Genomic DNA, 22,041 nt, shown 5'->3' with positions numbered 1-22,041 from the left:
ATGGGTGAAGCTGCAGAGCCGGTCAGTGAATGCACCAGCAGAGGGAGACCATAACACACGACAGAACTGTAAACCCTGTTCTGCTTTTATTTTTCCTTTCCTACACATTTTTATCAATACAAGTGGGTCTACTTGCATTATGATAGATAATGGGATGTATAGTTTTTTCTTAAGTATTATCAGACACATTTAAACAAGCAGAATAGAGCAGTTTAGGTTTTAAATTCGTGTTAAAAAGCTGGTTCAACTTTTTAAAATTAATATTTTTTTTCGAGAACTATCTTGGGAAATGCTTAATGGTCTTAAATGTGAGACATATTCAAGATTTCTTAAATACATGTAATTTATTTTTTAACCCGTTGCCAGAATATACTGTGCGTAAAGTTAATGATGACGTACATTTCAGAGCTGATCAACTCTTAAGGGTTAATCTGAGTCGGACATGACGCTGAAATCCGATACAGGTCCGGATGAATGAGCCTGGCTGTTGCTTTAGAACTTGTCTCCAGTTTGTTTTCAGTCTGATACCCACAGGTGGGTTTTCATGCCTGCAAATGTGTTGACACGAGGTAGTCAGTGACGCCAGAATGTAAAGCTCATGCGCCTGTCCTGCGTCGTACTGTCCCGTCCTCAACGCACTGCGTCATGGCGACAGCTAAGAGAAAGTTACGCATTTCCTAGTCGGAGTTTATGGATTAAATCACTCCGGCAATGATCAGCCACATGTGTAAGTACTCATCGTTTATGTACGCTGTTCATGTGGGATAACTATGGGGATGGTCGTCGATAATTCCTGTTCGTATCTTACCTGTGCCGTCAGGTGAGCAGCTATGACACCTGTTTGCGAGCACCGTGTAATGTTTACTTTACTTATCTGAGCTATTCCCCCTTATCTAACGATACGAACTCAAAGAGCTATCTTTGATTTGTATTGGTTGTTATAGAGTAGGGAAGGACTTTAGTCAAAAACAATGTAACTCTCTCAATCTTGTCATTGAAGTGGATTTTCTTCTTTCCTTCAGTATGGTGGATTACAGTGTTTCACATGCACCTGAAGCACTAATTCCTGAAGAGAGGCGGCCCTTTTAAAATGGAGGAGCTGGCTCTGATGGCCTTGCTGGAGTGTCCTCTGTGTTTCCAGCAGCTGGATGTGTCAGCTAAGGTTCTGCCCTGCCAGCACACCTTCTGTATGTCCTGCTTGCAGAGACAAGAGGCAGCCCACTCCCAGCTGTTCTGTCCAGAGTGTCGAGCACCTATCCCGGCCAGGACAGTGGAGGAGCTTCCCGCAAACCTCCTGCTGGTGCGGCTCCTGGAAGGGCTCCAGGGCTCACAGGGGCCCAGCAGGGACGGACAGACCACCCGCTACGCAGTACCCTTGTCCAGGGGCAGCTTGTCTGTGTGGGAGGGTAATCAGCAACAGGAGAGTCAACACAGAGAGAGGCCAGGGCAGAATGAGGTCAGTGCAAGACCCCAGCCTTACCCCAGGCATCCTGTGTACTACAACTTTATTGTACTGCAAATAATGTGATGACTTTTTTCTAATGTTACAGTAATTTCAGGAAATATTACACAATTATAATGACAGTAACCCACTAACAGTTTCACTGTAAAATAAAACCAAAAACAAACTATGCACCCTGGCCTCAATGCCCATTTAAAAAGTAATAACCTTTACTACAGCATACCTATCTAACATCACATTATTAAGATACATATTGGGATATTATTTTCTTGAAGATCTGCTGAGAAAATGTAAATGGATGAATGAACAGGGCATGGTTTTCTGCTCTCTGCAGTTAAATGCACCACAAATCTCTGTTTTTTCTATCACACTGATGCAGAAATCATAAAAAGTCATAAAGAAATTCTGCTTATTGATTTTCAACATTGCCCACAACATCCTTATGCACCCACACATGTTAAAGGGAGAGTTACTTCAGTATACACAGCATCTCTGACTGTTGACGAGGAACTTGTATTGCCTCGTGGTGTTTTATGTATTTACACTTCGTGGAATAGGACAGTGTCACTTCTCTGACATGCTTCATAACTTACCCACGACTGTGCCATCAACAAACTTAGGAGTGATTTTCACAAATTGCTACATAAGAACTTGATCTGGCCTATCAAACTGTTTTTTGATGGTGTCTGTTATGGCTTTAACAGTGCATTACAAGAGGATGGTATGCTCTGCAAAGGGTAGAGAAAACAGTAAACTGCAACACTCTCTTTACCTGTCCTCAGGCATGAACAGAAGAGCTGCTATAACTTTAAAAACCTACAGCACAACAAGTATAAGATTGATATAGATAGAAACAAAGTAAAACTTCTATAGAAAATACAGTCGAAGATACCTCCAATGTTTACTGATAACGTTTGATGAATCAAAAGACAAGAATACAGATTCTAAAACAGCTCCTAATAGTTAATTGCTTACAGACTTATGTTATCAGAATGATTAACTCTATTTTTTGCCTAAGATTGTATGCCAAATTCTTCTTATTATCATGTAGTAGTGATGTATATGTGTTTATCATTGTCAAAGAAACTGCTCAACTCAACTCAACTCAAAGTGCAGCATAAATGATTATGCTGCACTTTTTGTCTATACAAGTATGCAGCCCAAAGTGCTTCACAAAGGAGCAGAGGAAAATAAGAACAGAAATAGATAACAACAGATAAAACTATAAATGATTATCACAAGAAAGATGAAGGTAATACAATACTAATTCATAAATAACTACAGTTAACAAAACAGTTTTAGAAAGTCAATTAAATGAATTAAAATCAGTAAAGAGTTAAACAAGACCAAATATACTCACATATACAAAATATTAACCAATGCTTTCAAATTATTCAAATTAAAAGCTAGATTAAAATATGGTCTTGAAATACCTTTTATACTTTGGTTTTAAGATCTCCCTGAAGACTGCATGTATAGAGAAATACAATTGTTGTTCAGTCTGGTTACATTTTTGGATGTTAAGTGGTTATATAAACGCTTCATTAAAATAAAGTAGACAGCAGAGAGTGATGTTGAGTCATGCTTAAAAATCGTTAGTTTCTTTAGAGCAGCTCCCGACAGCTAATCTATCTCTTAATTCACACCCTGCAGAGATCTGAGGATCATAGAAATTCTTCAGTCAGTTGGCCCTGACATACTTTTTATGTGATGCTGATGTTTTATTCTCTAAGGTCATGAGAGCAAACTGAGCAAACTGTTTAGAGCATCTAAATGTTTACTTGTAATCTGCAGTTTGAGTTCAGCCAGAATTCAAACATTTCATCCAAATCCATGAGGGAGATTGTTCTCATACTGCTGCTAAGACACTGTTAACACTTAAGAAACCTCTGTTGCAAAACCATCTGAAATACACCCTTGTCCTTTGTGCCCTTTTAACCAAGTGCACAAAATGTAAAAAAGTATAACTGATCAAAAAAGATTCACAGTAAAGCTTGACTCAGTTCTTGATAAAATCTTATAGTGGGAGGGATCTGTCATATTAATGAAATCTGTAAACCTCAATAAGAACATCACACTTCATGTCCAAAGTCTGAACATGCAGATTATTGTCATTCAGCACTCAGTACCACTCATCCAGAAAACTAAACACTTCACAGGGTCATATTTAATGAGACGCACTAACAGACACTTTTCCTGTGTCTGGACTGGGGGTAATTTCACAGCTGTAATACCCTGTTATCCATTGTGGGAACACACACTGTGCCTCATTTAAAGTAAAAGGGAAAAAAATCTGAATATTGGCAATGCACAATGTTATTTATCTTTAAAACAGATTGTTGTTGAAAGGCCTCTGTGCCCCAATATCCTTAGAAGACATTTTCTGTTACATAGAGTCAAATAACTCTAACTCTAACTTTTCTGAAATTTCAAAACATAACTTTGATCTTTTCTGTAGCTCCAAGAACTGATCCACATCCAGCGAGACGATCCATCCAGGGAGCTGATCCTCTCGCTGGGTAACAGTATCACCCCGAAACTCAAAGCCAATGAGAACTGGCACCACCAAGGAAATGTCCCTGACATCAGCGGTTTGTCTGTCAATGATGGCACGCTGCAGGCCATCAAACAGATGCCTCCACAGCAGCTCCTCCAGCAGTCCCAACCTCCGGCTCTCTGCAGGGCGCTGTTTGACTTTAACCCTGGAGAGATGAATCTGGAAGACAGTAAATATTGTCTCAGCTTTCTCAAGGTCTGACTCTCAAACTGCTGCTACTTATCACAGCTGGAAAAGCTTTTTTTTAATGGGCTCCATCTTGTACATGTACACCTGATCTTTTGAGTGCTTTTCGGATTTCCTAGTCTGTAATTAAAGCACTAAGAGAATGATTACAGGTCAACAGTAACCTTCAGGGAACAATGAAACTTTGAGTCTCAGTGGAAAGGGCAAATTTGACCTCATTTAACTGATTTTAATGAGGGTTTCATTTTTGAGGGCCATCTCATTTTATCTAAACTGACAGGCTATCCACCTTTGCTTCATTATTACCAACAGAAACCCTGTTTTTAACCTGAGAAATTATCCTAGTGCCTAAACATCCATAGATAAATCCTGTCATTCATGTACCAAATATTTTTATTCTGCGACAACACTTTTTATTTTTGATTCTACTGCTGATTCATTTTAAATTCATTAATTGGTCTGTAGATGAGAAAATATTGATAACTGCCTTTCCAAAGTACCTAGATTCAAAGGTGACACTCCAAACAAAGTCTGAGACGAAACAAAGCAGTTGATCGTCTATCATAAAAGAGTAAGACATTTGAAGTTATCCACATTTGTTTAGCTTGAACCTGAAAAGTCTTCCATTTCGCAGTTACACAACAACATCTTATTACACTTAAAGCTCCTGTGAGGACCTTTTAGCTGGCTATGAAACAGACTGAAATCAAAATGTCTTTTTATGACCTAAAAGAACAGCACCATCATTGATAGGTGTGACTATTTGTATAGTTATAATTTTATGTCAGAAACCACTGGCGGGGGTAGGTGTCAGACCATCTAATACAGCCTTTTTCACATGTTCAAAAGCAAAGATTCTCAATGGGTCATATATTTAACTGTTAAAAGAGAGCAGGATGATTTATTTATTTTTGTCAAGAGACACTATTTACACATGCACAAGGCAAAATTAGCAAAGACCTCTTTGTCCACTAGGGGCGCCAGAATTGACTGAAACTAAAAGGTCCTCACAGGAGCTTTAATAAAAGCCACATTGACCTGAGAGGTCCAGATGTAAATCTTATTTAAAGATATTACAAGCCAAAAAAGAACACGATATACTCATGGCTTCAATGCAGCAATACATGTTTTCTTGAAACATGAGGTAATGTTTATTTCTAAAACTTGTCAACAAAATTTTTCTTGCTGCCATTTTTAATTTTGATATTTATAAGTCCTTATTTTTGGCTTGTAAAAACCTGAAAGAATATTTTGATCTGGACTCATCAGGTCAACTTGGCTTTTATAGTGAAATTTGAGTTTTTTGCAGTGTAGTTACTTTTTGTTGTTTTGTGATTGTATAAAATGCTCCTTGTCTTACTGCTTAATATCACAGAAAGTCATTATTGTGTGGCTTCTGATCAACCAGTTGTGCAACTATAATGATTATTGTGGTCTGAGGTTTGTTTTTGATGGACTTAATGATGTTGTGATTTGCTTACATACACAATGGATAGATTCCACGTTTCTAAACAACTTTTGAAATCTATAACTGTTTTCAGCTGAGGAAAGTCCTCATAATGCTGATAGATTGTCAATGTTTGTTTGGTGTTGAGAGACTTGTGGAGCTTCAGACCTTTACTGCTACAGTCTTTATTTTCCCTGGAGGGCCTCTGTGCTCGTGTCCTGTCCATTAAAGCACACTTACACTCGGCTCTTTCTCCCCCAGTGCAGACAGCCAAATGGTTTTTAAAGTGAGGTTGTCCACAGAAAGGACTGGGCCTGCAGACACAAAGCGAGTGGATGTCACATGCTGCAGGAGAAACACTGAGAGTTTTCTTGAGCTGAGTGCTTAGAGTCTCCAGGATGACCACACTCCGTTACACGCACCTGGCATTGTGTTTGTTGTTTTATTGGTTTCTCTGTCTCTCAGCTTTCCTGCACTTTGTCTAAGTCCAGCTCTCTGTGTGACTGTTGCTTATTTCTGGGCTGCAGGGGGACATCCTCACTATCATCAGGCGGGTGGATGAACACTGGATTGAAGCCAAGATAGGGGACAAAGTTGGAATTTGCCCTTTGCAGTTTACAGAGGTGAGTTCTCCTCGGCTCTTGCTTCCCTCGTTGTCGTAATGTGGGCTGTGGCCTTTTCAGCGTGATGAAGCTTGACACCTGCCGTTTGACACTTTGGTCTGATGGTGTTCCTCTTGTTATGAGTTAGACCATAGATGTTGTAGCTATAGGTGCCATTAGTTCCAGGTCACTGCTGGCGGCGCTACCTTGATTTTCATTCAAATCTTTGATTCATCAGTAAATGTCACTCCTGCGCTGCAAAGTGCTGAGGCAGAGGGCTAATCTGTGAAGCCCTGCTGTGTCTGCAGCTGATCATTAGCGTGTGACTGTATGGCTTACTCAGGTTTGCCATGCTTGCTTAGCTAGCTGACAGTCACTTGTTTCCCTCTGTGATTTCTGCCTCAAGGATTAACTTCATCCCTGCCAGGGACACTTGCTCGCTCCTACAGTGGGGTCAATGTGGTGCCTCATTCACTTTTCTTCTCTTGCTTGTCATCTGTTCTAGTATAGTTTTATTTTAATCTCTCTCTCCTTCCCTCCTCTCCTCTCCTGTCCACCCATATCTTCTCCTGAAGCCCCGCCTCAGTAATGCTCTTCATCTTTATCCAACTCTGTTCTCTATTCTTTCATCTTCCTCTTTTCTCCTCTCCCCTCCTCCTCCTCCTCCTCCTCCTCCTCCCCCTCTCTGAGCCTGCCTCTCCTTGTGTCGTGCAGCCAGGCGTAAAGACACAGTAATGCTTTCTCTGCTTGGGTGGCATAACAGCACATCACTGTGGGGAGTGAAAGCATTAACCCTGGCATGTCTGTCTGTCTGCCTGCCTGTCTGTGCAGCTCCTCTCTTAGCACCAGTCAACCCTCCCTGGCGTACTGGCTGGTACTTATGCTTCTGGCTGCCTGCTTCCCTTCCTGCCTGTCCAACAAGTTGTAGGGGTGAGTTGAGTGGTGATAAGTGGGTGTGTGTGGACAGCTGTTTTGCTGATCAGCAGGAGCAGAGGTTGACAGGAGCTAGGAGCAGGTAGCAGCAAGTTTTAGAGGATTTTTTTCTCTGAGGATTGACTGTTCTCTGTGGTACGATTTATCACAAATTTCTCTTTCTTTTTTCATCTCTTTCAGCCAAACTCTGTTGCTGCCAAACTGCTGGAGGGAAAGACTCGCAGGGGGAGTGAGTCAGCAGAATTTCACCACCGTACTGGGACTGGGGGCAAAGACAAGGCCACTGACGTACCTAACAGGACCACTCTTTACGGAGTCCCTCAAGCCTCGATAAAGACACCCATCATCAATGCTTTGCCTCTCTCCAACCAGCGGAAACAGCCTGCAGCCAGCAGCGGCAACTTTTATCAGACCAGTAAAGGAGAGACGACAAAAAACAGCACCTTCAACAACTTCAACCATCAGGGTCAGCTGCAGCGTCTCTCTGTGCACACTGCCAACCGTGGCCTTTCTCACACCTCCAGAGTGAACACTCAGCGAATTAGACGCCACTCTGACACTACACACCGACACCTGTTACAGGTGAGTCACGTGATAACACATCTGCTTTCCTGCGTGCTGTACTCGTCCTGAAAAGTTCTCAGCTCTCTCTTTCTCATCATCCTTAAGCTACAATAAGGTTGGCTTGGTTTGTTTACTGTGATTTGTTGAACAGAAAACACATGGTTGGAAAAAAGAAAAGGTGGTTTTCTGTGGAATAATTGATGTTTTGATTTGAGTCATGGAGGGATCAAGTAGTCTTCAGGGGTTGCAGGGTGGGAACTGTGACACTAAGCTTTAGGAATGAACGTGCGAGAGAGAGGCATCGCCCTTGTGTTGGCTGCTACATGATGAAGTGTCTCTCATTAACACAACACAGATGTGGAAAAGGGTCAGATATGAAAGGAGGCGAGTGGTCCGAAACTTTTAAAGGTCTTTAATCAAGAGTCCTGGAGCATATGTAAGGATTTCCCCTCAGAGATGACAAGTGGTTCAACAGGGTGTGTGTTCTTTTGCCTTCTTCAGACACAGATGTAATGCGTGAAAGATGCTATTCTTGAAAGGGTGTTGGACACATACAGATCCAGTTTAAGTACCTCAATGAATTTTTACACACATCATGGCTCAAAGGAGCTTTGCCAACTTTTGAAGCTTCCATGTTGAATAAATCGGACTTAGAGGAGTCTGTCTTGCAAACGTGTTTATCCTGAATGTAATTGTCAATCCTACGTGTTTTCCAATGATTCCTTTGACTCTTTTTGGCTCTGTTGTTGTACTCGCTAATTTTGAATATAATTTTAGAGCATTTACCTCCTGAGGTTATCAGGATTCATTTTTGACCACCCAGCAAGATACCTGCTGCATACTTTAAACCACCTGTATTATAACATAACAGGATCACGATGATGATCTTCTGGTTTTCATAAGACAGATTTGGATGAATCTCTCTGTCATTGTCTATGTTTTAGATGACCATCACAAAGAACATTTTTGAGAAACAGTATGCTTTGGGGATGCTTCAAGAATTTGAACATACTTTGTTCCTATCAACATAGATCAGAATTTGATAAACCTTTTATCAACATTATTATGTGTACAGCTGGATGTGTTGTCATTTGTTAGCATTGTGAACAATGGCATAACATCCTGTGAATACTAAACAAAGTAAATGCCAGCCAGTGCCCGAGTGCAGAGCAAACATAAAAGCTTTTGCAAGGTTTAATAATATCACTTGCTGCCAACTTCCCAGCCAGCCAAGATAATGATTTCCTTTGATTGAGCTTAAATTTCACAGCTCTGCCGTGCAATAATACATGTCAGAGAATTAAAAAATGCTAATCCTTAAGCAGCTTCAGAGAAAAACCAGGAGAGGAAGGGAGTTGAAGGAGAATTGACACCTTAGAGCAAGATTTTAAAAAAGAACAGGAAATGGAAGAGATAAGGCAGAAAGAGGTAAAAGGTTAGGGGAAATACCAGAGAAATAAGATGGCGGCAATCTCAGAGGAGAAAAAGTAAACACAATGTTTGAGCTGCAAAAAGGCAAAACAGTAAACCATGGAGGGAAGCAGAGGAGAAATGAGAGATAGATGTGGAGAGTGGGAGGCTTGGAGAGTCCCTCAGTGTGTCTGCTTATCTCTCTCATGCTGATGATGATGATGAGTCATTGGTGAAGCTGCTTACATAAGAGACCCCCCCTCCCCTTTCTCTCTCTCTCTATCTCTCTCTCTCACTTGCTTTCAAACCCCTTCCTCTTCACTTAGCAGGTAACACTCACTTTCACATCAGTGGGCCAGTAATAGCAGACAAGCCACGCACTTTTCTTTTTAAAGGAGCAGAGGGTTCTGTCCCTGAAGCCGAGGCTGAGCTCCCCTCTGACCGAGCCGGCATGTGTGCTATTCTTAGCTCTGCATCCCATCAGCTCTCACCTCTGGCTCTGCTGTTTCACACAGAGAGATGCTGCTTCCCACCAACTGTGGATGAAATAATGTGTTTCCCTGTGAAAATTGGCCGAGTTATGTAAGAGAAACATTTAGGGTGGGAATGATTCAAATGTGAAAACATTTGCAAAAGCAAAACAGAAATGTTCAATGTATATCATCCACTTTGATGACAGAGAAGCCTGATTATAATAATAATAATAATAATAATAATAATAATAATAATAATAATAATAATAATACATTTTGTTTATAAAAGCGCTTTAAAAGTTTCTCTAAGACACTTGACAAAAAAAAAAAATTATACAATAGATAAGCAAAGGAAAGCAATAAAACAAAACAAAAAAAACAAACAAAATCAATTATAGATTAAAAGCCTTTCTAAATAGGTGGGTTTTGAGCCCGGATTTGAATTTGGTGAGTGGGGGAGCGAGTCTGAGGTGTTGGGAGGTGGGTTCCAGAGGATGGGGGCAACGACAGAGAAGGCCCTGTCCCCCCAGGTTCAGTGCTTGGATTTGGGAAGAGGGGTGAGGAGGTTGGCATTGGTGGAATGGAGGTTGCGGGTGGGATTGTATGGTTGCAGATAGTAATACTTAAAGTTACACTTAAATCTTTACATTTGATCAAATCTAGCAGCAGTTCTTAGTTTATGGACATGATATGATGATATTTACCTATTTGTTAAGTTGTTAAGTAGGTTTTGTTATATTTCAACTCGTAATCCCAATGTGCTTCACAATAATAATCTTTTTAGGTAGCAACAATGAAAACATAACTTTGGAGGAGTAAAACAACCAAAGCATATGTAAAAAGAAGGTTTTTGAGCTGCTTTCTAAACACAAAAACATGAAAAAAAACAGTAATAGGACACTTTGACCTTCTGGTGAGAAAGTGCTGCGTAAGATATCTTGTTCATTTCCGGACCACAGTTTGAAAAGTCATTAATATCCCAATGTTCTCATCTTACGTTGATAGCTTCTCGCTGTAGCAAAATTGAGGCAAGTGACACAGGAGACATTTTTAAGCAGCAATTTAACCACTTATAAACATCCAGGGCTGTTTCTCGTAGAGGGATTTATGATAGTTTACACAGGATGAAATAAAGTAGTTAATTGTTTTTATTATTATTTCACTCTGATGTTATATTGGTCTAGCTTCTTTTTCTATTTTCATTGTAAACATGAGAATCTTTTGATAAAACTAAGCAAACTATAAGATTAATTATTATGGAAAAAAACAAGAGAATTAAATAAAATATTCAATACTTGCTGTCCAACCATATAAACTTACATTTTTATTCCTCCATCATCGTCATCATCCACCTACACAGTGTTTTTCACTTATCCTGCCAGAAGACATCTTCAAGCCTGTGTGGGCTTGTGCACAGTGCTCTTGATTAACATCACTCTCACTGTTATCTTTGTTGCAGCAGGATTAATTGTACCATTATCAAAAGGTACTTTCGAAGAATTTGACCCAGGCTGAGAAGTTGGCAAAAGCTGGCAGCTGCAGTCACAGGAAGTCAAGAAAAATCTGCACTTGAATCAGGAACTTTTCATTTGCCTGCTCAGAATTAATTCAAAATATGCGTAACATATATTCACACAATTAATACCTGTTAGATCCTGAACTGAAAATAATAATATCGGATCACCCACTTTTACTCTTTGAGTTAATTCAGTGCTGCATTAGTTTGAAGTAAGCTTCTGATACTCATTCATATTTTTAAACATTAATTTTGTATCATAGTTTTTGTTAACCCAGAACATTTCATGCAAAGACTCTTTTCACCTCAAGCTTATTTACAACTCAAAATAAATGAATGAAAATTACAAAATGTGAAATCCACACCCACAAGGGGAGGAAATAGCAGAAACATGAGTGCCAAGGGCTTCTCTATTATTTATTCTGTCATGTTTTGTAATTAGGAGCTCCAGTAGCTCATTCTGTGGAGACATGGCACTGAAACAGTTGGGTCACCACCAGTTTGATTCCTGGTAAGGGCAGAAGAATGGAAATTTGACCAGTTGCTGGAGAGATGCTAGTTCACTTTGTTGGCACTGCATATGTGTCTTGGAGCAAGGCACCCAAACCGTACTACCTGGCATGCAGCTCCCTCACTGACATCTCTCCATACTATGGGACCCTGTTTGTGCAGGTGTGCATTGTATGTTTTGCATTTTCCATAACAGAGTGTAAAAAATAAAGATTCATTTAGCTTATAAAAATGATCATCAACAATAATGTATTCAGATAAAATAATATACTTCTAAATTGTAAAATCTTGACACTGCCATGTTTTCATCATTCACTGACATTTTGCAGTTATTGTACAACAATCAATGGTATCTGAATTTATATTGATATTGTGAGATTATTTATAATTCTAATAATACTTTATTTATGTAGCAAATTTCACTACAAGTAACAAAGTGCTTTACAGTGGGCAATAAAAACAAGAAGTGCAAAGCAAAATGAAGCAATTAAAAATGAAAATGAAATAAAACTTAAACCATACTAGCTTATAAAACAGACCCTTAATATCAGAGCTAAAAATCGCACAATAAAAGCTTTCCTGTAAAAATTTGTCTTGAGTAATGACATAAAACACAGGACTTACTCTGCAAGTCTGATCTCCTCTGGCAGGCTGTTCCAGAGTGTAGGAGCCCTGACTGAAAAAGACCTGTCCCCTTTGGTTTTCAGTCGGGTCCTTGGAACAGTTAACAGAGCACTGCCAGAGGATCTCAGACTGCGACTAGGTTTGTAGGGGGATAAAAGCTCAGAGATATGTAGAGGGGCAAGTCCATGTTGTGCTTTAAAAGTCAATAAAATAATCTTGAAATCAATCCTAAAATCAATAACTATTGATATTAGCAGGCTGTAAACTGACAAACAATCATGCTTTGTGTGGCTCCAACCAAGGTTATTATAGTTTTGCATTTTTCATTAGTTTTTATTTTTATTTCGTTTTGACTTTTTGTTTTCAATTTCAGTTTAGTTTTAATTAGTTTTTGAAGCGGGTTTGCTAGTTTAGTTTAGTTTCTATTTTTTGAAAATGCTTAGTTTTAGTTTAGTTTTTATTAGTTTCAGTATTAGTTTTAGTCTTTTTTGCCTGTGTGCCTGGCCGGGGGTTAGCTTCTGTTTCAGGGTAAGGGGCCTGGCCGCTCTCTCTTGCCTTGACAAGGTATGCTAGGTTAGCCGTCTTGTGTGAGCTTTTCAAATGGACTTTAAGATTAGTGGGATTTTCCCCCTTGAGAAACATATTTTCAACATATTTTATCACCTTCCATTGCAAGGCACTTACTCCTATCAGAGACAGTCATATTCAAAGTAATCCCAAATGGGGCTCTGCCGCTTTCTCCTGACTTTCGCTGCCATTAACGCTCTGCAGGCAAAGTGTGGACGTGTGCCTGCTTGTGCGAATGAGCCAACTGAAGTGAAACTGGCAGAAAACAAACAAAAAATTCATATCCTAAAAATAGGGAATACTGGTGGATACTCTGTAGGATAGTACTCTCCCTGGGGTGTCGGTCAGAACACACTGGACAGGAGACAGGAGGGAGCTTTAACCGTTTAGTGAATATTCTCCTTGTACAGCACAACAGTACAGCAGACCCAATGAGGCCACAGAGGAATAGGTATGAGTGTGGTCGGAAACACATCAAATAAATACACAAACATAAGGGTGATGGTCACAATATGGACACTTAGGCTAGCATTACTGACCCTCTATAGTGTTAAATAATATGGTGACTCACTGATACATCTTTAACAATAAAATAAGCAATGAACAATAATCATTGATACAGAGATAATGATTCAGATGCTACCACTACAAGTATACTAATAATCATATCACTCTAATACCACTGCCACCAATTAACCATTAACACTTATAATGATAAATGAACAGAACAGGATCATATGGGTGATTCATAATATGAGATGACGCATGCGCTCATGGCGTCTATTTTCTCTCTCGGGAGTTTTAACACACGTGAATGCTTATGGACAGGAAAAGTCAGTTCTCCGTCTCATTATACTTACTTGTTGGGCATTCACACAGGAACGGTTATAAACAGGGCAGGTAGTCGGAGCGAGAGAGTTCGTCTCGATTTAATCCCCCTGCAGTTCTGCCTCGCTGTGAGTGCGCGCGCCCGTCAGCTGCAGGCTCCGTTCGGCGCGCTCCCGCGCATATGCAGAGAGCAGAGAGCAGAGACGTCCATCCGATCAGTCTCTGACTTTATTACATATCCACTCAAAATACTGAGTTTAAGACGAAAACTAAAGACATGTTCTCTATCATTTTAGTTTATTTTAGTTAGTTTTGTAAACTCACAATACAGTTTCAGTTAGTTTTCGTTTTTTTTGTGAAGCCTCGTTTTTATTTTTATTTCAGTTAACGAAAATGTTTTTTCACCTCTCGTTTTCGTTATTTCGTTAGTTTTCGTTAACTATAATAACCTTGGCTCCAACAAGCCTTATGTAACTATTTAATAGAGTTTGATGACATCCTAGCTCCACCCAACTTCACCCTGATTGTCGGTCTAATTAGTCTGAATAACTGAAACACCTGTGAGGGTGTGCAGGGTGTTTTTAATGATTATTCATCCACTGTCTTTACAAAGAACTTTCTTCACCAGCTGCTCAAACAAAAAGTTGTAGTTGGAATGGACCTGTACTTCACCTTCACCAAATTGATAATAATAATGATACATAGATAGATTTTTCTGAACCTAAACTTGGACAATGTGGTGTTTTAGCAGCAGATTATCAGAGGAGATAAATCTATCAATATTATGGTACTGAATATTTTCCTCCAGTACAATGTTAACATGCTTTCAGAGAGGTGTTCAAATGAGCATGAATGAAGTTAATATATGTATTTATGTTATTACTTTTTATAAAGTATATTTTTATGTATTCATTTTAAACACTTTGAGCCTTCGTAAATGAATTCAAAGCTTTGGTTGTGTCAAACAAAAGGTTTCTGTGCGACTGTCGTCACTGGCAGGAGAGCATCAAATCTTGACATTCTGCTAATTGGCGGATGTATTTATGGATTCTGTCTACATGAGTTCATCATTCACATTTACAACTTTTATTTACTGCATGAGGGATAGCCGCAGCATCCTCTCCATGTAAATATAGCCACTGCCACTGCCGGGTCACTGCACCTGGCCTTTGCGTGACTGCAGAATAACCGAAGCACTCTCTTTGAATCTGATAAAACACAAACCAAGAATAGAAAGAGGACACAGAGTAATGAAAATAAGTAAATAATTTATTTCATGAAATGAAGAAAGATTGGTCCCTTTTCTTGCTGTTATACACAAGATTTTGAACTGAGTGTTCATTTCCCACTTTTAGGATAAATTTGATATATTTCAGGGAGATCATAAAACATACATCACATGTTCCTTCTCTATAGAACGGCAGGCTTGTTTGTCTTCAGGACATCATATCACGACATTACCTTGCTTTACTTCTACTTCACAGCACCGCCTTTGATAAGTGTTACTTTGCTTATAGACATGGTTGCCTCTTGGTTAGGACTTCTTTTGTGCTGCTCTGTCACAGAGTGTGAATACTTTTCAGCTTAATGGTGGGATAAATGTTGCATCCAGGCACATGTTGTATCTAGGGAACCCCAGGCCCATGGGCCAGCAGTGATGCTGAGTAGGTGAGCGGTAGTGCTGTTAATAGAAAGTCTTTGCGGAGATAATAAGCTCCACTAAAGCAGATCCTGACTTTACATTATGTTATACGACTCCTGGTGGTAGGAAAAACGAAGAAGTATAGATCTAACCAAAAGACACTATTCAGTTTGGTAACAACATGATTAAGGATTAATCTTCACACTGTCATCAACAGTTGTTAAACACACCTTGTGTCCCTCCCTGCGAGTCACTGGCTGTGTCAGGCCTGACTCACAGCCTGCTGACTTCAAGCCTGTCAGATTTTGTTTGCTCTCTGCATTTTCTCTTATTTTTTCCTCTTTTTTTAGATCAGAGGAGGCCTACCAGCCTGTTATACATCTTTTATTGGTATTACATTTTACATCACAGAGATCGTATACCTCATCATCTCTGTTGGAGTTGGAGCTAAAAAAAAAATCCATCAAATCATTATATCCATTAGACAAATGAGAGGAAACTCCAGAATGAATGAGCAGAGAAACATGACTAATGCATATTTTATGACATAGTACATGAAGGGTTACTGAATAATTAACGGGTGAGGAAATAAATAAAATCAGATGTTCTGTCCTCGGCAGTCTCCACATGCCAACCCAAATGAATGTCCAAGTGAGACTGTAGAGTGACATGACTGCGCGCCCTATCACCATCATCACAACGTTAGATGGGGAATGGTTTGGTTGGTCTGGTTCAGCTTATTTGACAAGAACGATGATATAAACTTAAGTTTCACATCTTTAAGTCAAAACAGAATACCCATTCCCTGGGAAAAGGAAAATATTATTTATATGCAAAAATATGTTCTGAAGTTTGTCTGCAGTCAACATGACTCTCATGTAGCCTTGATTCTAACAAAAGGATTTCTTCTAGAGTTATTTACTTTTTCAATACAAAATCCTCTGGCAGTTCAGGTCAGACTGAAATGTCTCAAACATTCTTAGACAGATTGGTAGGTGATAATAAAATCCTAACATTTTAATGATACAGAGAGTGTTTGATAAAAGGCTGAAAAAAGGCACTGGCTGATCCATAACTGGCAAACAATCTCCAGCCGAAAAAAGCTACATTTTACATCCATACATGTCTATGATAAACCAACCACTCTTACGCTGTAGCTTTTCATATTGGCCTTTAAATGACCATGAATGAAACCAAACTTCTCTCTTAAATATTACATCTGATGTGAATTGTGTAATATGTATCCTTGAGGGTGGTAATGTTAAACAGTGAAAGGGGAAGTCTATTACATGCTGATATGTTTTTCTTTTTATAGGCTTCTCGTTATTTGAGTCAAACACAGGTTACTAGTGCTCTGATAAGAAAGATGAGTGCTCAGTGAAGAAACCCATCCTACTACGCCCTCTTCTGATAAGTTTAGTCCCCCCCACATGGCTCCTCATGTCCCCCACAGCCCAAGATAGATAGAACAGATGGGCAGCGAGAGGCTTGACAGTAAGCTCTGCCATCCCAGAACCAGCCCCCACCATGCCTGCTCCTACCGCCCACCATAACCACCACCAGCAGAACAACACTTAATATTAAAACACAACTCATACAGCGTTGTCCAATCAACTGACTCCAGCTCCGTACATGCAAGCTCCATGTAGTGACAACACTGATACTACCTACCCTATCACATGGCCCTAAGTGGCCCCCACAACCCAAAGCTGGAAGACAGATGGGCATGAAGAGTCAGTACATCACTGGGGTAACCAAGTTGGCACCTCCCTACACCAATATTTCATTAAGTTAGATCTAAACACACGTCACACAGATCTTAGTTATTGCTGATAATTTCCTAGATTGGGTTTCTAACAGTCTCACACACACAGTGTGTTTCTGTCTTTTAGAGCAGGGGTTCCCAAAGTGTGGGTCGGGACCCCCTGGGTGGTCGCAAAACACAAATGGGGGGTCGTGAGATATCTTCCAGAATGTTTTTTTGAAACGTTATGTAAAAATAATAAATTTTTCCCATTACAGTAAAAAATTTCCACAAAAATAGTAGCTAACCTTGAAATAAAACCTTGAAAATAGTAAATCTAATGAGTTTTCTGCCTTTCTTTTTGCAAGATGACTCCTAAGTTTAGGGTTAGTGAACAGTTAATTATCAAAAGCATCAGTAGCAGTATGTTCATTCATAAAGGCACAGGAAACAGTCACATGCTCATAAAGGTAGGCTAATTTTCTGTAGACCAGCTGAATAAAGCCACATTAGATAACTTTGAGGGACAGTGGGGACGCGAGTCTTTAGCACCTATATTTTGGGGGTCACGGGCTGAAAGGTTTGGGAACCCCTGTTTTAGAGAAAGAAATAGATGAATGGCAAAAATTGACCTCCAGTAAAATGTAGTTGTTGGTCTCAGATCGACTCCAAAGAGGTTTGATTTAGGCAGTAATTTAAGCACACATGATGCTCAACTCTTTTCAGATGACATCTGTATTTTCTATAAATGCCAGTGCATCATACTAGAGTTCTTAAGAGTAGGTCTGCTTGATTTCCATGTTTATGCCAACGCTATGTTTGACCTGCTTGCTTTGCTGTAGGCTCTTGTTTTATAGTGTTCTGTGATGACAATCCATGAATCACAGTCTGATTTCCATAGTGATGATGATAATTTTGAATTCTTCTCATTTCAGAGTGAGAGGAAGATGACCAGTGAGACCCCGCCCACCATCTCCATGGCTCTGGTGAACCCCCAAATGTCCTCTGCCTCTGCAGACAGCAAAAACTCCTCCACACAGCAGCTCTCCATCAGTGTGTGAGTCATAGTTTTAAGCAGTATATTCATGTTGTGATGCTTCCAGATCCCTGATACAAGAAAATACAAGATAACAAATCAAGAAATACTCAAGTACCTCTAAAAAAATGTGAAATTATAATATGTAATGCAGAAAGTATAGATATAACATAGGCTAACCCTCTGTGTGACTCAGGTGTGCAGTCCTCTACTCCTACAAACCACGACGGCCCGAGGAGCTGGAGCTAAGGAAAGGAGAAATGGTAGGAGTGTACGGAAAGTTCAAAGAAGGCTGGCTGCGTGGGTTATCGCTCAGAACGGGCAAAGTAGGCATCTTGCCCAGCAACTACATTTCGCCTGTGCTCAGGTGAGAGGCTGTGATCCCTGACTGCAGCGAGTGGGAGCTAATGACAATGTGATTTAGTGTGGGCAGGACAACGTGTCATCAAGCAAATGAATAAATAATTCAAATATAACATTAACCCTGGTCATGTTGTTTAACTACACTTAAGGTTTGAGATACAAAACAAACTTCAGTTTGTGCTTATGTGTGTTATCGCCTTACTGCAGAACCTCGGCCAGACTCCTGGAGAACAAAGCAGCTAACTCGTCCACACAGTACAACACAGCAGCTGGAAAGAAGCCCACAGCTGCCAAGAATCCTGCTGTGGTCCTTGCTCTTGATAGGGTAAATGCTGATGGAACGATACACTCATCAGGACAGGTGCAGTCTGTGCCAAATGGAGCACAGCATGCAATGTCATCCACAGGAGCTGGAAAACCATTCCTCTATGGAGGCTCACAAGGTTGGGAGACAGTGAGACGCATTTTTAATCCTCATAGAGGTGAGAGTTTTAACAACCATATCTATAATCTAACTGTTTGATTAATCTAGGAATTCATAATGTTTTTTTTTAAATGTCGTATAATTTTTGTTTTAGGCTCAAACCATTTCTCCCAAACGTCCAATATGAACATCCCGTCCAACTCGCAACACTTTGCACAAGTTCAGGCATCTGGCTACTCGCCTGCCCTACAGAGGAAGAAAAACAGTGGGATCCTGTCCAAATCTGGCCGACCAATGGGCTGGATGACTGAGCCATTAGCGCCCTCTACTGTTGCAGCCTTTAAAGACAGAGACTACACTGCTTTTCATGAGGCAACTTTTCAGCATGAAAGACAGCTGTCCAACAGGCCTCAATCGATACTAGTCAGACCTGACTCTCACAAGAACAATACAGACAAGGTAAGGTCACATGATGAAGAGATGTGACGTATAAAGTGCTTGAATTTTTGCATGCCTCTGTGTGGGTGTATTATTTTGCATCTATCTATCTATCTATCTATCTATCTATCTATCTATCTATCTATCTATCTATCTATCTATCTATCTATCTATCTATCTATCTATCTATCTATCTATCTATCTATCTATCTATCTATCTATCTATCTATCTATCTATCAAAACAACTTTGGGGTTAAAGTTTGTTTTTAAATTCAAATTGTATTTTTTTTTAAATTTGTCTTGTCTTACTCTTTCATGCAAAATGTCATATTCCTATTCTTCATTTAAACTTTTTCATATCAAAAGACTCAGATAGATATCACCACTTACAACAAAAACATAAATTTCTTACATTTATTTTTCTGTTTCTGTTCTGCTCTTTTTTTTCTCCCTCTCCATCTTACGATTCTTGTGTCTTCATCTTTTCATCCATCGTCACCCCCCTGACTTTTCGTTTAATAAATGCAACTTAAAGTGGAATTTTTTCTTCCTCAGCCTGCAAAGTCAGTACGATTCCTCACAGATGAAGACTCCCCTCCCCCAAGACCTCGGACATCGTCTTGGTCGTCAGGAAGTCAGGTCTCTTCCAATGTCCGTCCTGGTCCTCCTCCATTAGAGGTGTGGGCCCCATCTCTCACCCTGGGAAGAGATGGGCCAGGGATCATCCTTAAAGAAGGAAAAGTTCCTGTCCTACGAAAAGGGCTTGAAACTACTATCTCAGATCTAAATTCTAACCTGCAGAAATCCACTCCATCACAGCCGTCCCTACCTTCAGTGTCAGCTCAGTTCAGCCCTAGCAGGTATTTAGATTTGTGTATTTCTCCTTGAAAAAGACTAGATTGACGTCTTTGTGTTTTTAGATTGTTAAATTGTTTTAGCTGAAATTTCACCTTTTATTTCACAAGACAAGACAAAAAATGTAGGTAACTTCTCCTTTTTTTCCAGACACAGAGTGGCCATGACGCATTTAGCCCAGACAGACTCTGAACTCAGTCTGCTTCAAGGGGAGCTGGTCCTCGTCCACAGACCTCGACCTGATGGACGGGTTCTGGTTACTCAGGAGAGCAGTGGGCAAACAGGCTTATTCCATTGCAGTGTTCTCCAAGCCCTGGAGAGGCTAAGCTGACTGTGTAATACTGCTGCAGTACTGTATATTTCTATATTCCATGTGTTCAAACTGCCAAATAACTTGACTGACCTGCGAAATAATAGGATGCGTGTAGAGGTCCAAAGGTTTATACTGCCAAATGACAATCTTATGAAGGAGGTGTTTATTTTTTTCCTGAGTGCATATGAGAATGTGATAAAATTCCCCAGAGATATATTGTGTACTTCCAACATATGTGCATGTCTGTTACACATGTACTAATATGAGATTTTGCACAAAAACCCACCTAATGACTGTTCCTTGTTGAATACCCATGTTACACGCATTGGTTAGTGCCTTTGTCAAACCCACAAAGAAAACAAACTATATTTAAATATATTTAGAGACATCATGAAGTAAAATATCTGTACTGCTTATGTGGTAATAAATTATACTTCCAGAAACTTGGTTGTTCGATGTCTTCCTTCAGGTATGAATATAATTCTGTCAAGAGCAATAAGTGAAAATATATTTATACACTTCAAATGATAGAGAGAGACTTGCATTTGAAAATCTGTTGCAAACAAAGATCGAAATATATAAATATATAAATACTATATATATATATATATATATATATATATATATATATATATATATATATATATATATATATATATATATATAAATACTTGAATATTAACATATTCAACAATTTCATTGGAAATATTAATAAATACACAATAGTTCACATAACCATAAGGCTATGCTGTGCCCTTCGTTTCCTGTTCTTGATTATAAACCTACTGTGTATTTGAGGCTTAGACTGATTTCAATTTTTAAGTATATAAAATCATCTGAATATGTTTTCCCAATTGTACTCATTCTTGAAACTGCAGAAGTACCAGTGGCTCTGTGTTGTGCTCTTATAGAATGTGACAAACAAATGAACAACTTGTGCCAAGCGAGCAAAGGAATGTCACACATACACAATGCACACAACACTGAATGGGGGCTGATAGGCTCTCAACATTTTTTCCCCCGGGGCCCACCATCATGTCAATCCAGTCATGGTCATTAAGTTCATACTTATTTTTGTATTTAGTTTTTTATTGAAATGCAGATAATCACGTATACGGTTACTTAACTTCTGCCGTATACGTACCTTATCTCTTATATATTTGTAGTGGCCATTTGTCAGAAAAACTCAATGAGAAATCTAAATATCAAATTCAAACTTTAACTAAACTTAATCAAAGGGTCACTGATGCACCGTGGGGATGTGATGTACGCAGGCAAAAGAAGTCCAATGTCCATGCAAGAGTTCAGCGGTTTCCAATGGTTTATTTTGATGGCAAACAAGCAAACAAAATGGACAGAAAATCAAGGCTCCTGCTGCCTCTCTTGCACAGGTAAAAAAAAATATAGACCAACCCAGGTGCATGCTGGCCTTCTGCCCCCTACCTACCCAAATAACCTCAGGTGCCCACAGTTCCTAATTACCAAACAAACAAAAGAAATACCAAATATACAAAAAAATCTAACTATACTATACAAATGACTGGCA

The 22,041-nt window shown here is 39.5% G+C and overlaps 1 protein-coding gene across 1 annotated transcript; it reads left to right on the top strand.

Moving 5' to 3' along the window:
• The first annotated feature begins 407 nt into the window (after positions 1-407).
• Positions 408-20,938, top strand: sh3rf2 (SH3 domain containing ring finger 2). The gene is made up of 11 exons (XM_034689151.1): positions 408-727; positions 1,023-1,456; positions 3,921-4,214; positions 6,180-6,275; positions 7,368-7,769; positions 18,001-18,122; positions 18,298-18,468; positions 18,672-18,946; positions 19,043-19,347; positions 19,883-20,187; positions 20,333-20,938. The coding sequence occupies exons 2-11, from the start codon at positions 1,091-1,093 to the stop codon at positions 20,511-20,513; spliced, it is 2,517 nt and encodes an 838-aa protein (XP_034545042.1). The 5' UTR covers positions 408-727; positions 1,023-1,090; the 3' UTR covers positions 20,514-20,938.
• Positions 20,939-22,041: the final 1,103 nt, after the last annotated feature.

This window comes from Notolabrus celidotus, chromosome 8 (assembly GCF_009762535.1).
Source record: "Notolabrus celidotus isolate fNotCel1 chromosome 8, fNotCel1.pri, whole genome shotgun sequence".
Lineage (NCBI taxonomy): Eukaryota > Metazoa > Chordata > Actinopteri > Labriformes > Labridae > Notolabrus > Notolabrus celidotus.
Note: the sequence above shows the minus strand (reverse complement) of the source record. Positions and strands in the feature narration are given on the sequence as shown.

Bases quoted from the DNA above. Each gene is read 5' to 3' on its own strand.
- sh3rf2 (XM_034689151.1), top strand. From the start codon at position 1,091: ATGGAGGAGCTGGCTCTGATGGCCTTGCTGGAGTGTCCTCTGTGTTTC. The intron at 6,276-7,367 runs GTGAGTTCTCCT...CATCTCTTTCAG, and splicing joins GCCCTTTGCAGTTTACAGAG to CCAAACTCTGTTGCTGCCAA. The intron at 20,188-20,332 runs GTATTTAGATTT...CTTTTTTTCCAG, and splicing joins GCTCAGTTCAGCCCTAGCAG to ACACAGAGTGGCCATGACGC.